General features: G+C 43.5%; 1 protein-coding gene across 3 annotated transcripts in view; it reads right to left on the reverse strand.

Annotated features, from left to right (window-relative positions):
• Window positions 1-208: 208 nt before the first annotated feature.
• The window catches only part of ATP10B (ATPase phospholipid transporting 10B (putative)), a 249416-nt gene continuing 227802 nt past the window's right edge, over window positions 209-21822 (reverse strand). For 2 of the 3 annotated variants that reach the window (XM_084838609.1, XM_084838610.1), the window contains 8 exons: window positions 20636-20951; window positions 18599-18675; window positions 17735-17860; window positions 15271-15471; window positions 13167-13247; window positions 12556-12660; window positions 11116-11303; window positions 209-6423 (listed from right to left, as the gene is read on the reverse strand). In XM_084838609.1, coding sequence (XP_084694735.1) covers window positions 5961-6423; window positions 11116-11303; window positions 12556-12660; window positions 13167-13247; window positions 15271-15471; window positions 17735-17860; window positions 18599-18675; window positions 20636-20951 — 1557 coding nt within the window. In that variant the 3' untranslated portion in view covers window positions 209-5960. Of the gene's footprint in view, window positions 6424-11115; window positions 11304-12315; window positions 12661-13166; window positions 13248-15270; window positions 15472-17734; window positions 17861-18598; window positions 18676-20635; window positions 20952-21822 lie in introns of those variants that run through there. The other variant, XM_084838611.1, reaches the window with a different exon arrangement.

A 21822-nucleotide genomic window follows, 5' to 3' on the forward strand; every position in this document is an offset into this window, starting at 1 on the left:
GTGTGGAAAATGTTGAGCCCCATCATTCTAGAGACATTTATGTTTGATTTTTTTTAAAAAAATGTGGTGTGAACTGCAAAGATCTGGAACCCCAAAATGTTTGTAATCATAGCTAGGGAAAAAATTCAATTGCTACAGAGCCACCATCTTTTCTTTTCTGGAGCCAGTACTATACAGAACTGAGAAAGAAGCTAAATGGTTCAGCATTAGCTTAACTTATTTTTATTTATTTGGATATTTATAAACCACCTTTCATCAAAAGATATCGGGGTACCGAACAAATATAACAAAAAATGTTTGCACAACTATAACATATAAAACAATAATTAAACAGCAATAAAAGACAGGGAAAAACCTGTAAGACAGACTGACCAGCTTAAAATGCTTAGGCAAACTGGAAGGGTTTGTTCTGGCACTGAAGTGATTGTAATTTCAACCTCAGTTGCACCTCTATGCATGCTTTACGAATGCGGTGCCAGTGCCACAACAGAGAAAACAACGAAGAGTCTTGTGGCAACTTAAAGACTAACAAAAATATTTTGGCATAAGCTTTTGTGGACACTGTTGACTTCATAAGGTGCATGAAGCATTAACCTCAAATTGTCAGATTTATATACACATGCTGGGGTGTAGGGCAGGGGGGAGGTGTACGCTGTGTTGCCAGAGGGAATTGAAATGCAGAAAGTACAGACAGTGAGAATTACCATAACAATTGCCATTCACAAAACATTGTTGGTGATATAACACAGACATCACTGCAATAGTGAGTTGAGTAACATATATAGTGTGATAAAAAAACCTTTGTTGTTATTCAAACCACATGAAATAGTCTTTTGATCTCTCTTGAATCTCTTGATGAATTGAATTTCAGCAATTTTGTGTTGATACCTGTCTTTGAAATTCCTTTGTTCAAGAATATCCATCTTAAAGTCATTGACAGAGTGTCCTGTGGGGTTGAAATATCCCCGTCCCATCCCTGTTTTTTCCCCTTAACTTTGTCATTCCTGATGTTATTCATTTGTGTAGAGACTGGCCCAGAGCTCACTGGACCACTGGATCTTGGACCAGTCCTACCTCACAAAGTGGTTGTGAGGATAAAAAGGACGGAGATGTACACCTTCTTGATCTCCTTGAAGGAAAACTGGGTTATATATATAATAAAGATGTGATCCTATACCCACCTACCTGGGAAAAAGTTCCATCAAAATCACTGTAAATAACCAAATCTCTTGGTGTTTCATTTAAATTCGTAATGATTATAATTGCTTCAAAGAACCTAATGGAATTGTGTCCTCTGTGCAGTCCTCATAGCCCTGAACTGCTGGAGCCAAGCTGTTGCTGTAATCCAATAAGCCAGGGGTAGGAAATCACAGGCCTGGGGGCCAAATCTGGCCCTCCTGCCATCCCCACACCCCCTTCCCCTATTCACTGATTGCTGCTGGTTTCCTGGCTTTTATGCAGCTCCTGTCCCCCATTTTAGAAGGTTGAAATGCCTCTCCTAAGGCATAGTTACTGGGCAGTAAGAGCTTTAAGATACAATATGCTGGTATCGTTTGTATTTTGGGTCCACCCCGTTTCCCTTTGGCTCCGCCTACCACTGTAATGTGGATCCTGAGAGATGATCTGAAATGGAATCTGGCCTTTAGGCAGAAACAGGTTTCCCATCCCTGCAATAAACAGTGGCTTGGACCCAGATGCCCATTGGGTTGGACCTGGATGGGATGGGAGACTTTGAGAGAAAGGGGATGGGACAATTTTATCTGGTTCCCCTTTCCTCCTGCAGCTCTGTGTGCCACTTCCCATGCTGTTCCAGAGGGTTGGGGGACTCTCTGGAACACCATGGGAGACAGCGCTGGAGGCTGGAGGCTAACTGGAAGAAGAAATAGCTGCTCTCCCGTCTTCCTCTAGCAGGAAGCCTTCTCTGGATGCTGGTTCCCTTTGTTCACAGTAGAGCATCTGGCTCCCACCTGCAGGCTATGTGTGAGATCAGAGACCATAACTGCCCAGCATTATGTTAGTTGATGCATGGGCCAGTCTATGTAAGTAATCTTATGTCTTAATGACTAACCCACTCAATTTCAAATTCCCCTCCAAACCTGAAGGATGCCTCTTGTTGTCACTGACTTCTTCAGCTTACAACAGCATGTGCAACTTTCGCCAATGAGCTGAGGGTCAGTGAGGGCCACTTCTCCTTGACGAAGTAGCATCAGGAAGGGTGATTTGCAGGGGAGAAGTGATGGGTGTGAAGAGGGGTGCTTAACCCTGCTATGTTCAACTCTTCTCTAGGATGCCTTTACATTTCCTGGCCTAGCAAATCCTCTAGTTCCAACTTGCTGTGGTGCAAAGCACTGTTAATTTTGTAGCACTGTTAATTTTGTAGGTATCTTGCTGTGACAAAATGTCACTAAGCAAAACAAGAGTAGCAGTTTCATTGGGATGCCCATTAACTGAATAGCTGGTGCTGGAACTAAAGAGATCTTAATGCCAGCAATGATGTGAGCACTTAAAAGCTGCAGCACCATTTTCCTTTTGCACCTCTCGCTTTTTAAAAAACCTTTTACTTTGTGCCTCTCTTTTGAATGAATGTGGTTTCTGTACTAGAAAGATATAAAAGGAATACAAACAGGTAGGCTTTGATTATGGCTTTATTAAAAGTAGCATCTTATTTCTGTAGCATTTTAGTGCAGAAAATACTTTATAAAACATCCTCTCAATCAAGTCCTTAATAATTCAGTGAGGTTGGTTACTTTTGCATAGGACATTGAGGCTGAGATAATGGCTTGCCCATTTAGGTGCTCGTCTCCATCTTGGGTTTGGAAACCATGGCAGTCACTTCTCCTTGACAAAGTAGCATTGGGAGGGGTGATTTGCAGGGGAGAAGTGATGGGTGTGAAGAGGGGTGCTTAACCCTTCCCCTACCTGCAGCTTTCCCCCTGCAAGTTATCTGCTTCTCTTCGAACTAGAGTTGTAGACCTATATTTACGATGGAAAACATGTGGCAGGAAGCCCTGCTGAGGTAAAAGTAGCTGGTGGATGAGAGTTCATGGGTAAAGCACCCCTCCTCCTGTCAGCCATTTTGCCTCAGCAAATCACCCCTTCCCAATGCCAGTTTGCAGAGAAGTAGAGGCTTGAGTTTCAGGTCATGAGGTAGAGACAGAATATGTAGTTCTACCTTAAATTCATGAATGGGAATGGGGTAGAACCCACACCCAAGGCCACCATTCTTTATACTTAGCCACATAAGCACTGTTAGTAAACCTGCTCCCATTCAATAGGTCAAAGTGATTTCCAGATAGGTAAATAAATTAAAGTTGAACAGTTGAATTCAAGCCACTTGAGCTCTGTTAAATTCATTACAGCTAAATTGGTTTAGATCACAGATGTGGCCCTCTAGATGTTGCTGAGCACAACTTGCATCATCCCTCACCACTGGCTATGCTGCTGGCTAGGGCTGATGTAGGGCTGATGGAGTTGTAGTCCAACAATATCTGGAGGGCCACACATCCCCCAAACCTGCTTTAAATAAATCCAAGTATTCTAGCTTAATTTTTGGGTTGGGGTTGCAGCCTTATTCCCTGATCTTAAGCACACCCTCTTGAAGATCATTTATTTGAAGGTGATGGACCTTACATCTAAGTAAAAGTATTTGGGACTAGGGTGCTGATTACACCCCCCCCCAGCACATTACCATTGAATAATTTACAATTTGCCATGTATGGTAACAACCTACTGTACATACTAGAGGTGTGCACCGAACCTGCTTCAACCAATTCAGTTCTTCAGAAAATCAAGGATTCAGGTTTCTGATGGACTCTCATGGGATTTTTTTTTTAAAATGGCTGTAACTTTCTCCCTATTTGTCAGACCTGGATGATAGCTGCAAGCATAGTAGCCACTCAGGAGGGGATTACACCTGCCACATGTTACAAATATAGGTGCAGGGGGTCTTGTGCTACACATCTTCATATTTTGGGTTTTGTTTTTAAAAAAGGAGAAATGTGGATAATTTGTTAATTTCTTGGCAGAACTGGATGAAAATTGCAGGGATAGCTGCCCCTTCTGAGGGGAAACAAGCCTGCCAAATTTCAGATTGATATCCACAGTGCAAGAGCAGTCTTGACATTTTGAGTGTCTCCAAAAGGACACATTTATCTTCCTATGTTCCTTGTGGGCCACTGCTCCAAAAATTATAGGCATCTGAGATACGTCCCTCCATAAGAAATCTGTAAAGTTTCAGAAGGGTAAGCACAGCAGTTCATGTGGAAGGGGAGTTCTCCAATTTTTTGGAGGGGGGAGTGATCCACTTCCACTTCCCTCCCATTTTATTTTGGGTCAATTTGTACGAAAATGGCACACTGCATAGAGGTGTCCCTAAGCAAGAAACCTGCAAAGTGTCAGAAGGATAGGTGCAGGAACTAGGGAGTTACGATACTTGAAAACCAGTTTAAGGCTTTTCCATATTGAAATATGATGGCATTGGAAGAATGGGTTCTTGCAGTCCCACTGTTGACCTCACCCAAAGCACAGTGATTGGAACCCATGGTAAAATGTGCCCTAGGATTAGGTGGACCTGTCAACTGCACTCCCCCCCCCCCCACAGTGTTTAGAGAAATGAAACCAAAAGACACTGAAGACATAAAGTCTGTGGGTATGTATTGTATGTGAAATACAAGTTGCTAATGAAGTCTCGTTCTTGAGTGTTTCAGCTCTGTTGGCTTTGGAGGGAAGCCTGCTTTGCTTTGGGACCCAACAGAACTGGAAGTGACGCAATTTTGCTTGGGCTTTGGACTTTGTCCAGATCTGCTGCACATACCTAGAATGCACATATATTTGCACTCACACACAGAGGTTTTTTGAAAAATACACACACTTAAAACAGTTTTGGATTCTAATTTGCACATTATCCAGGCTCCTGAGTTTAATGCAATGGTCTTTATACTGGTCTTTAAGGCTGCAATCCCACAGACGCTTATCTGGGAGTAAGGGCTTCTTCACACAGAGCTTTTATCCTGCTGCTGAGATTGGTTACTCACAGAACTTTGCAGGTCCTTTAGATGACATCGTCAACCTCCAGGGTGTCTCCCACACTAAATGATTTTTATTCCATTTTTTAAAAGATTGGAGATAATGAGCTATTAAATTACAGTGCCTGAGTTCCACTTGATTTCCCTCCAGGAAAAAAGGAAAAGTCACAATAAGAGGAGCTAGACCACAGCGCCATCTAGCGGCTGTAAAATGAAACATATGGAAGACTCAGATAAGGGGGAAAAGGTGGGGTGCAAGTGATTGTAAAGGGAGTCTGTTGTGATCCTGCATTTAAAACGGAAGCAGAAAGTCCCGTTTTAAATGCGGGATTTTAGGCTGGCGTAGGGATGCTCTAAGTCCCATTAAAATTAATGGAGATTATTTCTGAGTAGATACATCTAGGATTGCACTTTAAATGTGATAATTTTACTGTGAGATGATACAATCTGTTCCTAGAAAACATTCATAGAACAGTATAAAAATGAATAATTGTATTACAGGCAGCTATGTGATTATTTATCTGCCAACTTGGCACGAGGCTCAGGTGATAACCTCCATGATCAGATAAGTGACTCATGACTGGAAAAACAAAATAGTCCCCTGCAGGAGACATTCTTGGTTTCCAGGCAAATGGTGCATTTCACATTGATGAGGGGATACTTGTCTAATATTACGCCAAGCTGTTTGCAGCGTCTCTTCCTCAAAATAAGTACACTTCAATACACCTGAGGTATGTCACATCATAAAGACAAAATATGCAGCCCCAATATGCTGGCGAAAATTGTATCTTAGGTCTCTCTTTCCAGAAGGCACTGCTATTTAATAGAAATAGAAATTCTGTTTTCCCTCTGCTGCCACGTGGGAGGCAGAGGATGTTCAGAAGAGCAATACCAATTCTCTCTCTCTCCTTCTGTCAGTCAAAAGCTCAAGCTCCTTCATAGAGTCATTGCACTTACAGACCTCCGATGGCTCTTTTGAACAGAATTCCCAGTATTGTTGGACAGCAGGCCAGAAAAAGGCTTTGCACCTGCACTTTGCCCAGGAGAGGCTGCTACTGACAAGAAACTGACAGCACCAGCCTCTTTCTGGGCCCATCTTTTCGTGCAGCCTTGGCCTTCTCCATTCAATATCCATTCTTTTTCCTGCTGTGGAGGGCAGAGTCCCTGATGCACATTGTTCCCAGAAAGTGCAGGTCCTGCTGACACATCATCAGGTACTGCCACACCCATGTTTGCCACAGGTTGGTTGGGCTCATCACCGTGGACTGCTGTGCCTTGTTCCCTTGGTTTCCGTTTCTGTATTTCCCAGTCCCGTTGCTCTTTGGGGAGCTTATCCAAGTGTTGTGCTTTCAGAATGGGAGATGCCTGCAAAGTTCCTTGCAGAGCCAAGATAAGATACCTTGGGAAAGCAAAACGACAACAACACTAACACTTGATGAGTGTTCTTGCAAAAATGAGTCTTCACACTTTCTGGGCCAGATATGCAGTTATGCTGCAGCTGCCTGATGAGGTGTAATGCTTTCAATTGCATTCAGTCAATGAGTTATACACACCACCCAACTATTACAGAGATCTTTTCCCTGTATATATCATTTCTAGACCAGCTGAGGCATTAGAATTCACAGGAGGGATATTCCGGGGAGGTTATGCATCTGAAACTATACAAGTGTGTGTGTGAAGCACAGGCTGGTGTGGAAGAAGCTCATCATTACCAGCTAGACTAGGGATGGGGAACCTGTGGACTTTCCGATGTTGCTGGACTACAGCTCACATCATCCCTCACCATTGGCCATGCTGGCTGGGGCTGATGGAAGTTGGAGTCCAACACCATCTGGAGGGCCTTACGTTCCCCATCCCTGAGCTAGGTGATGGACACAAGGAAGAAGAAGCTGAGGCTGGGGGTGGTCTTGCCAAGTATCAGCAGCGTGCTCGTGTGGTGTCACGGCTAGAGCGTTGGCTTAGGCCTAGGGAGATCAAGGTTCCAATCCCCGCTTAGCCACCAAGTGACCTTGGGCCAGTCACTACCTTTCAGCTTAACCTACCTCACAGGGTTGTTGTGAGGCAAGAAGAGGGAGGAGAGAACCATGTATGCTGCTTTGAGCTCCTAGGACTCAAGGCGGAATATAAATGTGATGACTCATAACATGAACAAATAATAGGAGGCCAGGTAGGACATGGAGTGAATTGTCAGAGATGCTGTGGTCCTCTTGTGAAAGGAGAGCTTTGCAAGGCACAGCCAGGAGCAGGGATGTTGTGGGGCCATCCAGTCACCACCAGCTAAACAGCACAGCACTGTGTATCTAATGGGAGATGGCCAGGGAGCAAGGCCCATGGCAAATCCATCTGTTGCACTCCTCTAAGCCTCTCAGGGGTATAGACAGAACTCATGTGAGCAGTGCTGACGGGCGACTGATTTGCACAGAGCCATTTTGTTGGGAGGTGAAAGCTAATCAGGAATGGGTTTTTGTTCATGTAATGAGCACCAGGGAAAGGCACAGGCTGGATCTTGTTTTAGCATTGTAGCTCAGCATGGGAAATGAAAATAGCCAAGGCCAATAAAAAAGCGGCAGTGATTGGCCTTCTTTACATTAACAGCTCTTGGCCATATTGCAAATGGTGCTAAGAGTCTTATGAACTAGTTTTCAGCACAGAGTGACCAGGCCTGTGGGTAGAGCTAAATCCCTTTCACAATGTAACATCATTTGCTTGCACGCATGTGGCTGGCCGATCTGTGTAAAAATCAATTCACAAGGTGGTTCCCAGATTCAGTGCTGGCTTCCCTATTTAGATTTTAGACTCCCTGAGGGAGAGAGTTTAACTCCCTCTGCTTTCACAGCTTCTAGCCCAATGGAGTCCCTTTTAGGTTTGCTTAACAGTCAGTGATGTAAGAATAACTAGATACAGAAAGTTCCAAAGCAAACTGGGGCACTAAGAGTTCAACTCTACACAGAGGAAGAGCAGCTCCATCCTGCCAGTCTTCAGAAGAATTGGAATTCAGTTCTCATCTCTTCCTGTCTCCCCTCCCAGGAAAAGACAAAATCTGGAAGGGGGAAGTGCATTATCTTCTTCCTCCCATTTTCCCCATGGAAAGTGATCACAGGGTTCTGATCTTTTACAGTTCCTAGTCTTTTGCAGGGAGAACCTAAGAAAAGGAGGGACTCCCAGGTCAGGGGTCACTCCCTAGTTTCTGCTTAAAATCATGTTGGCATGTGCCTCTTCTTTCACCCCACTCCCCACCCCCAGTCCTTCTATGGGAAAATGGGACAGCTTGGCCAGATGGATGGTGCCAAAGACCCTAGTAGGATCTTTCTCTCTGGCTGTCATTCATTAACAGCATAAGCACATAACAAGAAACAATGGCCTATTGCTATGGTTTATTTTTATGTGAATGAGCCTTGGACTCGTGCTCCCTCCTCCCCCCGGCATGAGGAGGAGATTGGAGGTTTTCATTTCTGTTTTCAATTAATCGCACTTTAGCATTACTCCTTAACCTTAAACTGTGGTTAACCCTAAGAATGGTGTATGGAAAAGTCAGCTTCATAAACCAATGTTTGCATTTGGCATCTTTCACTAAACCAATAAAGACTAAACACTGTCTGCCTGAGTGCAGACATAACAATAAAGAGCAAACTAAACTGTGCTTAATTAAAAAAGGAAATGAAAGTTTCTGATCTCCACATGGCCACGCCAGAGGAAGAGAGGTGAGGGGGGGGGCGTGTGAGCCCAAGGCTTGCCCAGACTTGTTCCCATAACAATAAACCACAGTTGATCATCACATCTGAACACAGCAATTCACTCCAAGTTCCATCCTTGTATGGGTGTAGCTTGGAGCACACAGACGGCAAACAGTGAGAGATGCTGTAGGGCTCACACAAGTTACAAAAGGTGACAGTTTAACCTTTGCACGCAAAAACTCCTGTGGCACTCCAGTCTGAATAATTATTGTACAGCAGAGGAATGGAATTCTCATTTTACAGAACGCAAAACCCACAGGAACAGAATGCTATGGAAACAAGCTTAAGTGTTCTCCTCATGAATCTGCCCTCAAATCAGTGTGTGTTTATAGAAAGTGAGTAAAGAAGGATAAGAGAAGAATAATCCTTCCAAACAGAAGAAGCAGGAGATCCTACTTCTTGACCCTAAAGAGTGTGTGTTAGGGGGAGAAGCAGGCACTGTGCCTTTGCACAACTTCTAAGGCTTGTTTGACTGCTGGGAATTGCTTTTGAGCCCTGACAGCTAGCTGCCTCCCAATTCTAGTACTGAAGAGAAAAGCACAGAAATCAGTTTTCCTTTTGAAATGCTCAAGGGTTGCCTCACAAAAAACTGTATTACACAGCACAACAACAAAGCTCTTATATTCCAGCAAAGGCACATAAGACTCAGTTCCCCCAAACTACAGAAGAAAAAGCAGTGACCACATGAAAAGATGCAGGCTGCCAAGGATTTTAAGTCTCCCTTCCAGAAAAAGCAAGAAATCACAAGGAACTAGCCCTTGAGTGGCAGACTGGGGGAAGATAAGAAACAGCACACTAAGGGCAAGTCTGCCTGGAGCTTCGTCTGGGAAGCAGGTGGATTTAGGGAACATATTTGGGCTTCACTGTACACATGTGGCTGGTACTTCAGCCTGTACTGAGTCCTTTGTTTTCACCAGGGCAGATGGGGACAAATGCAAGGGTGGCACAATCAAAGAAGGCATGTTGTCTCATCATACCTTCCTTTGGAATGGATCCTCCTGAATCCCAGCCCTTCTCAAAGACAGATTGTCCTGTATGAGCTTCCGTAGGTGACATAGCATCAGACCCTACTCCTGGCATTTCCACGGCAGCCTACTCACCTTCTCAGGAGAGCTCCAAACCACAGAGAACCGCCATAGCCCTTATGTCACTATTTTGGATGGAACAGGCATTCCTCATGGCCAATGAACTAGGGGCTGCTTGGCCTACAACTTTCATCACTCCTAGCCAGCATGGCCAAAAGTCAGGATTAATGAGAGTTGTAGACCAAAACATCTGGAGGGCCACAAGTTGCCTACCCTTGGAGTATCAGGATTGTGAGGCTACCTTAAAGCAGCTCTAACATGCAGTAGCTTCTGTTTATATCTCCTCAATTCAGGACCCAATTGTCCCTGAGCAGAGCCCCATATCAGCCATGGCTTTCAGCAGGAGGACAGAGATGCTTGGCAGCTGTAAGATTTAATGCAAAGGTCGTCTGTTCTTGTGTCAGTTTTCCCATCCTTCTACACTTCAACTAGTTTGGGCTTCCCAGTGCATGTATGCTGATTGGAATCCCACAGGGAAGGGGAAGGAGAGGAAATACAACAGTCCTGCCCTCCAGGGAGATCCATACTCTCTTATCTTTGCTTTGCAGCTGAAAGACTCGCAAAAGATCCTCTCCAGTCAACTTCAAGAGGCAGCACCACCAGGACTGCAACAGCAGGCAGGAGTGTGCTTCATCAAATATATGAAATGGGCTGCGATGCCATTGGTGGGCATGTATGCATATACATCTGGTGCTGAGGAACACTGGAGGATAACCCATGTTGAAAACTCAGACCGCAGGAATGCCTACATGCCCAGATGTTAGTGGCTGGAGCGAACTGAGCCAAATCTGGACCCCTAAGGTATGTTCTGTGGTCTTCCAGTTGCAAACTGAGGGGCAAATGAAGGCTGTGGAGGGAAGACAACACAGGTATGGGTGGGACATTGTGGAAGAAGGTAAGAACTGGGGACCTTGATCCCCCACTTCTGAAGACCAAATTAAATGTGACAGTGGGTGTATAGGAATACTTAACCATGCAGGCGGTGTTGATATCATGTTGCCTTGATTACCCATGTGTCACTAGCATGGCAGAGACCTTTGGCTTGGGCAGGCCTCACCCTGCATGCTAATGCTGCACACATAGCAGCAGAGACCTGGGTTTAAATGGGAAACCATCCCCATGGAACACCACATGGGCAAGCCTTTCAGACACTCCAAGCATCACATTTAAATTAGGCCAAGCTCCATTTCAAAACTACTCCACCCATCCACCAGGAATTGCTGACTAAGGCCTGATATCTAAATACATAGGAAAAGAGACACATGTTCTAACCTTGGGAGAAGTGCTATGACAGGAGTGATGATGGATATGAAATAAAAGGCCGGACTTGAGAATTCCATCCCCATAATCCAATAGGGATTGGTAGGAGGGTTGCAAAGGACACAGGTAGCATTGTAGATGGTCGAGAAAAGCAAGTAAAGCAGAATGCTCACAATCATTATGATCCCATGGAACACAGTCTGTGGACAGAAGGGAAGAGAAGAGCCCTTATGGCAACATGTCTCATAGCGATGATTTCACTACAGGAATATGGAGAAAAGGTAACTGGAAATGTTGGCGCAGATATATATTTATATATATATATATATATATACACACACACACACACACACACACATACACACACACACATACACACACATATATATATATACACACATATACACACACATACACACACACACACGTACATACACACACACACACACACACAAATTGCCATAGCAACAACATTGCACAGAAGCAATACAGTCTTTATGTAGTCAAGGACATTTGTGAGCAAAAAACAAGTAGTCATCTACAACAAGGAAAGCCAAATTCTAGGAAACCTTAGTATTATGAACATACAAAATATAGCTCTAATCCTGTTGCATTTGGGGCCATGAAACTCCAAGGCATTTTTAGGATCTGACAGTCTCTTGGAGTGAAAGAGTGTGCGGGAACATGATGAAGCCTTTTCTGCTGCATTTTCAGGGCTGTGCACGTGGTTGTGTGGATGCTGAATGCTAGTTTCTGAGCCATGGAGCAAGGGTACTGCTTATAGAAGGTTTATTTTTCCTGAGGAATCCTGTACTGTTTATTCATTCAGTGAATGGGATCCAGTTAACCTGAGCCACAGTGCTATCACCAGCATTGCTCAAAGCCTTCAAGACCCCAGCAAGACTCAACAGTTTCCTGTATTCTCTGTGGTATTCAATTCAACAGCTGCAGTGGGGACCAGCAGTGATAATGTTTGTTGACTGCAAGCCAAAAGCAGCTCAAGAAAGAACAATAGCATTGCAGGGTATAAAACATGCAGTAAAGAACAGCAACATCTCTGGGAGGAAATGACAGAGATGGGACTTACATGTAGACAAATAATATGAAAGGCATGAAGCCATAATGCACAAAGAATCAAAAATAGTGCAAATTAGGTAACTTCAATAGCATAGATTTTGTTATGCTGTCTGCAAATGTAGGTATTTCAGTTTTATGAATGTTCTTAAATTTTTATTTTATACATCACTCAACAAATCATAGAAGATGAAGCTGGACAACAATATATTAAATGAAACAAACAAGGGTCAAATTATAAAACCCTAAGACATATAAATCAGATCACAAATGCAAATGGTCATCTATAGGTCCTGTTAACACTCAAGTAATGACCACCATTTCTAAAAGCAAACAACCTGAAAGACATCGTAGCTACGGAAGAATATATATACATACCCATGTTTGAATTTCTAAAGCTTGGTGAAATAGAATAGTAAAGAGGGCAACGGTATTGACTGTTGTTCCAAAGGTGAAAACACCAATATCGGAATCATGATATGCCTGGAAAATAGAGAAAGTCAAAGGTATACTGACTGCATGTGATGTTGGTTTCACTAAAAACCATTAAGGGAGCAATCCTATGGCCCACTAGACACTGTCTAGAGGGCCATAGGATATGCTCCTTTCCGGGAACTGACCTTGGAGCCTGTGCTCTGAGGTCAGTTCCTGGAAATCCAATCTCCTCCTCGGAGGCAGTGTGGAGAAGACGAGTGCAGAGCGACTGAAAAGGGGCGGGGCTGAGGGGCATTCCGGGGCAGGGAGAGCAGAGCTGCGCTTACGACACATCCTATGGGTTGTACGGCAGCTTCCTCTCCTGGTCAGCCCCTCCACTGCTAGGCAGCTGAAAATGGCTGTCTAGTGAAAAAGAGCAAGGCAGGAGAGGCGCGGAGGGAATGATTCCCCCGTGCCTCTCCTGCCTTGCTTAGGATAGGTGGTCGCCTCCGAGTTCAGAGGTGTCCGTCTATCTAGTTAGGATTGCGCCCTAAGAGAATGCCTTCAATACTTACTAGATAAGGGACAAAGAAGCAGATGAGACTCTGGTAAAAGGCATCCAAAATGGCAATGCAAAATGTCAGAGGCTTGTAAATCTGTAGTAAACCATGACACAAAGAGAAAAAATGTTCAACATGCACAATTTCTTGGTACATCACCGAGTATCTCATCTTAGTAGGCATTCAAGCCACAGCTTTAGGGGCAGGCAGGGAGCAAACTCTAGAAACCCCATTTGTACACCTCCATTGGCATCTGGGGCTGGCATATGAGTCTCAGGACCTGGCTGCCATTTTAAGGGCAAAGAAATAAGCAAACAAAGAAAATGAAAGACTGTTTAAACATATACGGGTCTTTGCCTCAAAAATGGCAGTTCAGCACACTGTGAAAAGAGTCAAATCAGTGAAGCCAGAATGGTGAGGCTTAAAGGTTTCCTTTAACAGACAAGTGCATAGGTGAGCAGTGGGCCAATTTGCAGTCAGATGTGCCTCAGGTTTGGCACACAAGCTGTCCATGACTTAGCAATAGAGTGCTGGACATTTATCTGGGAAACATGGGTTGAATTCCTTACTCAGAAATAAATGCAGGGAGGTAGCTTTCAGCTTATGTAAAATGAAGCTCTTGTGAGGGTAAGTGAGATAAGGGATACAAATAGCTTTTTGAACTAATAGTGCTATATGCATGAAAAATAATGAGCAACAAAAATAGTTTTAGAATAAACTAAAGTCCTACTGAGATACTTAAACCAGAGAATAGCAGTGTACATGATGATTTGTTTTAAACAGTGCTGCTTCTATCTTTTTCTTAATATCTTTAGATCTCATCGCATGCCTTCTCCCAGTGCAAGAGAAGACACTTGAATGATATATTTTTTTTTACTGAAGCTGAGGCTGAAACTATACATTACGGTCTGGGTGGAGGAAGGGGGCACACAGAGAGACTGCTTAAGTCAAAATTTAAGGAAATTTTCTGTCAAAATTGACCTCCACAAGTTGCCTTTTCACTCACTATAGTGAAAGATATGAAGAAAACTATGGGGACTCCGTATCTTTTGCCTAATGGGGAAAGCAGCTTGGGGGAGGGCAGTTTTGAGCTCAAAAACAACCATAGGGGGAAAACATCAGCAGCGTCTGTCTGTCCATTCAGGTGCGTTCTGTACAGGCTGCTTGGGTTTTAAAAAATGTGGAGAAAAGGTTTGTTGTTGTTCAGTCATTAAGTCGTGTCCGACTCTTCGTGACCCCATGGACCATAGCACGCCAGGTCTTCCTGTCCTCTGCTTTCTCCCAGATTGTGCTCAAGTCCATATTCACTGCATTGGTGATGCTATCTAGCCATGTTATCCTCTGCCATCCCCTTCCCCATTTGCCTTCAATCTTGCCCAGCATCAGGGTCTTTTCCAGGGAGTTTTCTCTTCGCATTAGGTAGCCAAAATATTTGAGCTTCAGTTTCAGTATCGGAGGAAAGGTTAATGAAACTCTATCTAATGTGTAGTTTGAGCCTGAAGGACAGAAACCAGACATTTCTTTAAATCTGTATCTAGCAGCTTCATCTCTCTCCCCCCCGCCCTTATTAAAAGCCCTCCTACACTCCAAAGTAGGGTCCCAATCCAGAGTAAGGCTCCTGTGCCTACTCTAGATTAAAAATGGAAAAAGAAAAGACATAGCTGCTCCACATGAATTTAAAGTAATGTCTGGTTCAGTGGAGGCTGGTGGCTCCGATTTCGGTGGGGCTGTGCATCCATTTTGGATATCAGTCAGAACTAGCCAGAACTCTAAAGGAGATATCCAAGGTGCTGGACCCTATCCCCCAAATAGGCTCAGCACCTTGGATAGCTCCTTTAGATTTCTGGCTTGTTCTGACTGAAATCTGGAGTGGAATTGCGCACAGCCCCACCAAAATTAGACTCCCCAGCCTCCACTGATCTGGTTTTGCTCTTAGCATAGCCGGGTGAAAACTCAACCTCTGGACCTTTACAATGGTAGTAGGCACTGATAGCACTGCATGTTTCCCCAGCATCTGGGTTACGAAGAATATTTCTCATGGTGGCAATGATAAAGCTCATAATACCAAGCTAAAGGCTTGTGAGAATCTACGGAATGCACTTGAGCAAGAAAAGTATACCTCTGAATTCTGCCCACTCTTGTAAAGTTCAGGCAAGCTTAATAGAGTTTCTGCCGAAACGTCTTTATCCAAGATTCCACAAAGTATTGGTGGCACGGAAGTGAAAAACAAGTTGAAGAAGATCATTTGCCAGTAGTCTATCATAGAGGCTCCAGAGAAAGCACAAAAGAACTGGTACCAGAAGAGCATATTGACGTAGGCCTAGTGTGAAAACGTTAAAAGGTGAAATGTTTCCAATGTCTGTAGTATTCAGAATATGTATTTGCATACGTGTGCCCTTACATATAGATGATGATGTTTAGCAGCCTGATCTGTGACTCAGGGCTCCTTCACACGGAGCTTTTATCCTGCTATTGAGATTGCTCACTCATGGAAGTTTGCGGGCCCTTTTGATGACATCGTGAACCTCCAGGGCATCTCCTGCACTAAATGACCTTTATTTCATTTTTAAACAGATCACAGATAATGAGGTATCAAATTACCCTGCTTGTGTTCTACCTGAGTTCCCTCCATGAAAAGTGGAAAAGAGAGGAGTGAGATCAATGGAAGACTCAGATAAGGGGGAAAGGGGACAGGGGAAAGGGGACAGGGGAAAAGGAAGCATGTGTAAAGGGAGTCCGTTGTGATCCTGCATTTAAATTGGAAGCAGAAAGCCCCATTTTAAATGTGGGATTTTAGGCTGGTGTAGAGATGCTCTCAGTTAAGCTGGAGTGCACTAGAGTGCACTGATTTAAAGTAGTCAGTGTAAAGGACTCAGGCCAAGAGGCTATCTACAAATTACATGCAAACACATGAAACTGGGCTCTAACATGATTTTTAACAAGTGAAAAGTAGCTTTGGGAGTGGGGAATTTAAAACAGAAAAGCAGTGGAGGAAAGGGCACTTGATCCATTCCCTGTCTGCTATTTCTCCATTCTAAATTGCCTCCTAGTTGCTCTTCCTACCACAGCTTTCTAAAAGTGTGTTTGCCTGAGCTGTTGGAATGTCATGGACAGAAAAACTACAGGAGAGATTTAGAATTGGGAAACTGCAGGTGGGGAAAAGGTTTAAGAGCCTCTCCCCCTGGTCACTTCTCCACTTTAAATTAACCTCTCTCACTTTTTAACTAAAAAAAATGGGGTTGTTTAACTAAAAAACATCCAGACATGTTTAGAATAGTAGACTCATTGAAATCAATGGGACATACATTAGTCCTGGCTGAATTAAGTCACATTGATTTCAATGGGTTGGATCCAGGACCTGCCTTCTGCAAACAGAAGAGCTGCCCTCAATATTCAGTGGGTTGGATCCAGGATCTGCCCAGTTTTCAGGGATCTCCCCTTCTCCTTGCACTACAGCTCACACCATTCAGTCAGGTTTCCTGCATGTCTGTGAAGCATTTTCAGGGGGCTGGAGGGGCTGCCAAGGGGAGGAGAAGTCTGCTTCCACCAGCCCCATTGCACATACCTAAATCTGGATCCAACCCAATGGGACTACTCTAAGATCACTTTGAATAGGAAGTAGGCGGCCATTGCCCATGAATTGATACATAGAGGCCAACTACTCATTGCATGCAAATGCTTGTCACTAAGCCTAATAATGGGCTGCCCATGCAATGTGTGGTTAGCCCCTGTGTATCAATGGATGGGCCAATAACTACCTACTTGCTATTCAAAGTCATAGGTTGCTTTCACAAACACAGCATTTGTATTTCTTGCAGATATTTGCTGATGTCACACAAACCTGCATTATCCATGTTGCAAAGTTGATACATCCTTAAAATATCACTTCTATTTAAAAAGATTTTTAAATTCAGTAAAAATTATCTAAGTTTATTAAAGTGAAACAGCTCAGACATTTCCCAACGAAGACTTGCTTCTCCCTCCCTCCTTATTGAACCTTAGCTTTGGATCTCCAAAAGGTGCACCATTTCATGTTAACTCCATTATGCAAACATATTGCATGAGACTGGAGGTGTGTACTGGAGTTTCCTACAATGTTTCTAATGCTGATTACTGTTGCTGCCAATTGGTAGCATGTGGTTCTCATCAAATTAAGTGTATTGGCAGGCTTTACAGCCTAAGCAAGAGCCAAATTCCATTTTGAGTCTTTAAAATTTAACATCCTGTATGCAGAAGCAGAGCCAGGATTTTACCAATGATTATCAGCTGCTTTTTTTTTTAAACAGGGAATTTTCAAACAGAAGTGTCTTTTTTGGATTTTGGAAAAAATGGGAAGGAACCTCTTTAGTCAATTTAAGAGTCAATCTGCATTTATCATGCATTTTTGGATAGTTATTCATCCTTAAGGTTCTGACTGTGATTTTATTGAATGTTTTGTATGATATTTTTGGAGGTTGTAAGCTGCCTGGTGTGAATGCCTAATCAGGTATAATATAAATAATCATTGTCCTCAGTATCTGTGGCTATAAGAAGAGTGCTTGACTGGCTGGTACAGAGGCATTGAAGGAGATGTTTAAACTTACCGCATTTTTATAGAAAAAATATAACACCATCTTTCCCAAGCGAAAATAGCACCAGTGTCCATGGACTAGAAGCAATTTCTTGAGGTGCTTAAATTGAGATATGGCAAAATCACTGGCCATAACAGCCTAAAGTAAAGAACATTTGATAAAAGAAATAATGTATTTTCATCTGACCTGAAGTAAACCGGAGGCAGGCAAACAGTATGGCAAAAGCAACAAGTGGGAAGTGTAATTGTGTTTCAAGTCTGGTTTAATTTTAAAACCTGCTATGCTTTCATTACAAAACTGCAACTGTCTACCTTTTCCAGTCCAAGACAACAACTTAATCAGTGATAAGTTGATTGTATGACCAGTCAGATGGTAAGAACAATTTGGATGAGACAGCCTGAAACACTGAACACTTGAGAAAAATACTTGGCTGCTGCTATTTATTCAGCAGCCTAGTACAGCCAGTGCCACCCTGAGTGGAGACTGTGGGACTTGGGAGGGACCTACCTACCTATGGGCTCACTGGCTCATTGTGTAGTTGTGATTCAGGATCAGTTCTCAGCACGTCATAAGGTTATTATGTTAATGAGCAAGATGGAAAACTGTTAGCAGCTCTGGACATTAGTATGACGGAGGGCTATATGCTTAAATAAAGAATCAAGGCAAGCATATAGGCATTTTGATTAATTGTAGATACAGACCATTGCACCTCGTTTCCACAAGGGATGTTCATGTTTTATGCCAGAGAGCAATAATGATAACTTATGTTCATGTTATATACAGAATGCACCGAACGATAAATACTGAACACCAATGATAAATGCCTGAGCAGCAGTTGCCAAAGGCAAAAGAATACACCTCACTTATTATGCATACCTGCATACCTTCTTGTCCAGAAATGCCAATTCCAACATCAGCTGCCTGAATCATACTTACATCATTTGCACCATCACCTAGGAAAGAGGAAAACAGCAACAATTGAAATAGTTTTTAAGTTAATGCAAAGGGTTGCCCAGCATATCTCTCAACCTGAAATATGATCTCAATAATGTCAAAGGCTAGCTCTGAAAGAGCAGCTTAGGTTCACACAAAGGACTTGTATTAGCCTAGTGCAGGAGGCAACTTATGGCCCTCCAGATGTTTTGGCCTACAACTCCCATTATCCATCACCATTGGCTACACTGGCTAGGGCTGACAAGAGTTGTAGGCCACTGCTGAGTTACTGCCTACCCTTGGCCCAGTGGAATTTTTTTATTCCTTGCCTTTGAACATCTGACCCCATCTCACTCCACTTTCAACACAATATCACAAGCTGCTTTTGAAATTCCACTCGGTTTCTAAAGCAGTTTGTCAGGTGGCTGAGTTGGGGGGACATGGTATCTACTGCATGAGAAAAAGAAACCATAAAGCCCCTTGAGCTCATAGATCTACTTTCACAATTCTTTGGAACCTATCAATTTAAGCTCATATCTGACATTACAGGCCAGGCAATCTGGGTCCACTGAAAGCAGGTTTACATACGCCTGCAGGTCACTTGATGACTTCCCGTGTGACAATTTCCAGTTAGACATGTAAACAGCCACACTGAACTGTGTTTGAAGTGAGTGGAGGTGAGGAATTATTTAAAAGATGCTGTTAAATGTGTGATGGCTGTTTTACACTTGCAAATTATCATGTAAGGTGGGGTGAACAACTTGTGGTCCTCCAGATGTCTTGGGCGACGTCATCCCTCACCATTGGCTATGCTGGCTAGGGCTGGTGGGAGATGTAGAACAAAATATCTGGAGCGTCACAAGTCGCCCACCCCTGAAGTAATGCTTTATCAAGTGATGAGACATTGAATGTTGAGCAGAAATGTGTGAACCCAAGGCCAAACTACGCATGCAGAAAAACAATGGCCACTTGAAATGTTTGTACTTCAGGTGGAGGATTGCACAACTGAATACTCTCCCACATGAAAACCTTCCTGCCTGTGAGGCTTGGTCCAGATGGCTCACAAGGCCCCTTCCAACTATACGATTCTACGAAGCAGTAATTCATAGCAGCCAGCACCAGGAGACAATTCAACTGCTCCTGTCAGAACAGGGACCTCACCCACCCCATGAGTTCTTTTCCAAGATGTGACAGGGAAGGGGGAGGGCTGGACTACATATCCTCTGTGTCACTGGTTCCCCACAGTAAGAACATAAGGAGAGTTGTGCTGGATCAGACCAGAGACCTATATAGTCCAGCATTCTGTTCTTGGAGTAGGTCAAGCAGATGCCACTGGGAAACCCGCAAACAGGACATGAGCAGAATAACACCCCAGATTATGTTCCTCAGCAACTGGTGTACATAGGTTAGAGGCATACTGCCTCTGGTACTGGAGGTGATATATAGCTCTCATGGCTACTAGCCATTGATAGCCTCCATGAATTTGTCTAATCCCCTTTTAAAGCCATCCAAGCTAGTGGCCATCAATACACCATGTGGTAGCAAGTTCCATAGTTTAACTATGCACTGCGTGAAGTACTTCCCTTTGCCTGTCCTGAATCTCCCACCTTCATGGCATGACCCCGGGTTCTAGTATTACGAGAGAGGGAGAAAAACGTCTCCCTATCCAGTTTCTCCACACCATGCATAATTTGTACACCTCGATCATGATAATTATACCCTTTCCTAACATTATAACTCACATCAAACACAGTTCAGTGTGGTAGTTTACATGTCTCACTGGAAATTGTCACATGGGAAGTCATCAAGTGACCTTCACAATCCCTTTTCATTTTCCCAGTAATTTGGACATTGAGCCAAGCATGAGAGAGAACGGCATTCCCCCCTCCCTCTTGTCTAGGAGGCGGCTTTAGTTCAAGCTAAATAGTAGCAACTAATGCCAAGTGTTGGGTTCAGGCTGCTCCAGTGACATGTACTCACCTACAGCCAGTGTCATATGTTTCAGCCGGCTCCGTACAAGTTTGACCACCATGCTTTTCTGCAAGGGAGTACACCGGCAGCACAGAACTGAGCGACTATACTTGGTTAGTTCAAGAAACTTATGCTCAAGTTGTCCCTGGAAAATGGTATTCAGGGTTCTCCCATCAATCACCAGACCGACAGCAGGATTTGGAGTCAAAGTGGTTGACAAAGAAAATGGCAGCTGAATACCAAAACAATTCCACATTGTTCTTGGATTGCCTTGGTTCTTTTTCACTTCTTCCAATGTGATATCTAACAGTGATTCACAAGTTTCCTATGAAAAGATAAATGTGCAAGGGTTTATGCTACAATGCACTACAAGCAAAGGAGGAGGAGTTGTTTCATTATTAAACAGGTTTGTGATAACATTTTAATCATCCCATCATCATTTGACCATCAGAAAGACTGGTGAATCTGAACCAAATGTCAACTTACAGAAGTTACTTGATCAAACATTTAGTATTAATCGTAACAATTGCCTTTTGTAAATCATGTTATGCTTATCCAGGTAGTGACTTAATTATAGACACATTTATAATTTGCAGCTCATTTGTGTTATGCTAATTCTTAGTTTGCACATCTGTGTTTTACAATGTGAGAGCTGCCTTGTTTGGTTGAACTTTTAGCAGCCTTCCCACCTGTTGCCCCCCAGATGTGCTGGATTACAACTTCCATCATCCCCAGCCAGCAGGCAACTGGCCATGCTGGCCAGGAATAGTGGCAGTTGTAGTCCAACACATCTGGAGGGCAACAGGTGGGGGAAGGCTGCTTTATAGTATATGCTACCCTCAGTGAATAGTTAGAAGTAATTGCAATACATTGATAGCAGATGCACTTAAGGTAATATTATTGCATGGAACTGTACCATTATATTGTGTGTAAATGTCATAGCATAGCTGACTTGGTCACTGGAAAAGACCCTGATGCTGGGCAAGATTGAAGGCAAAAGGAGAAGGGGATGGCAGAGGATGAGATGGCTAGACAGCACCACCGATGCAATGAATATGAACTTGAGCACACTCCGGGAGAGAGCGGAGGACAGGAAGGCCTGGTGCGCTATGGTCCATGGGGTCACAAAGAGTTGGACACAACTTAACGACTGAACAACAACAACAAGCTGACTTTGTCTGATGGTTGAGCTGCTA

This window comes from Heloderma suspectum, chromosome 2, assembly GCF_057233095.1.
Source record: "Heloderma suspectum isolate Gila_16-S chromosome 2, 16-S_ref, whole genome shotgun sequence".
NCBI lineage: Eukaryota > Metazoa > Chordata > Lepidosauria > Squamata > Helodermatidae > Heloderma > Heloderma suspectum.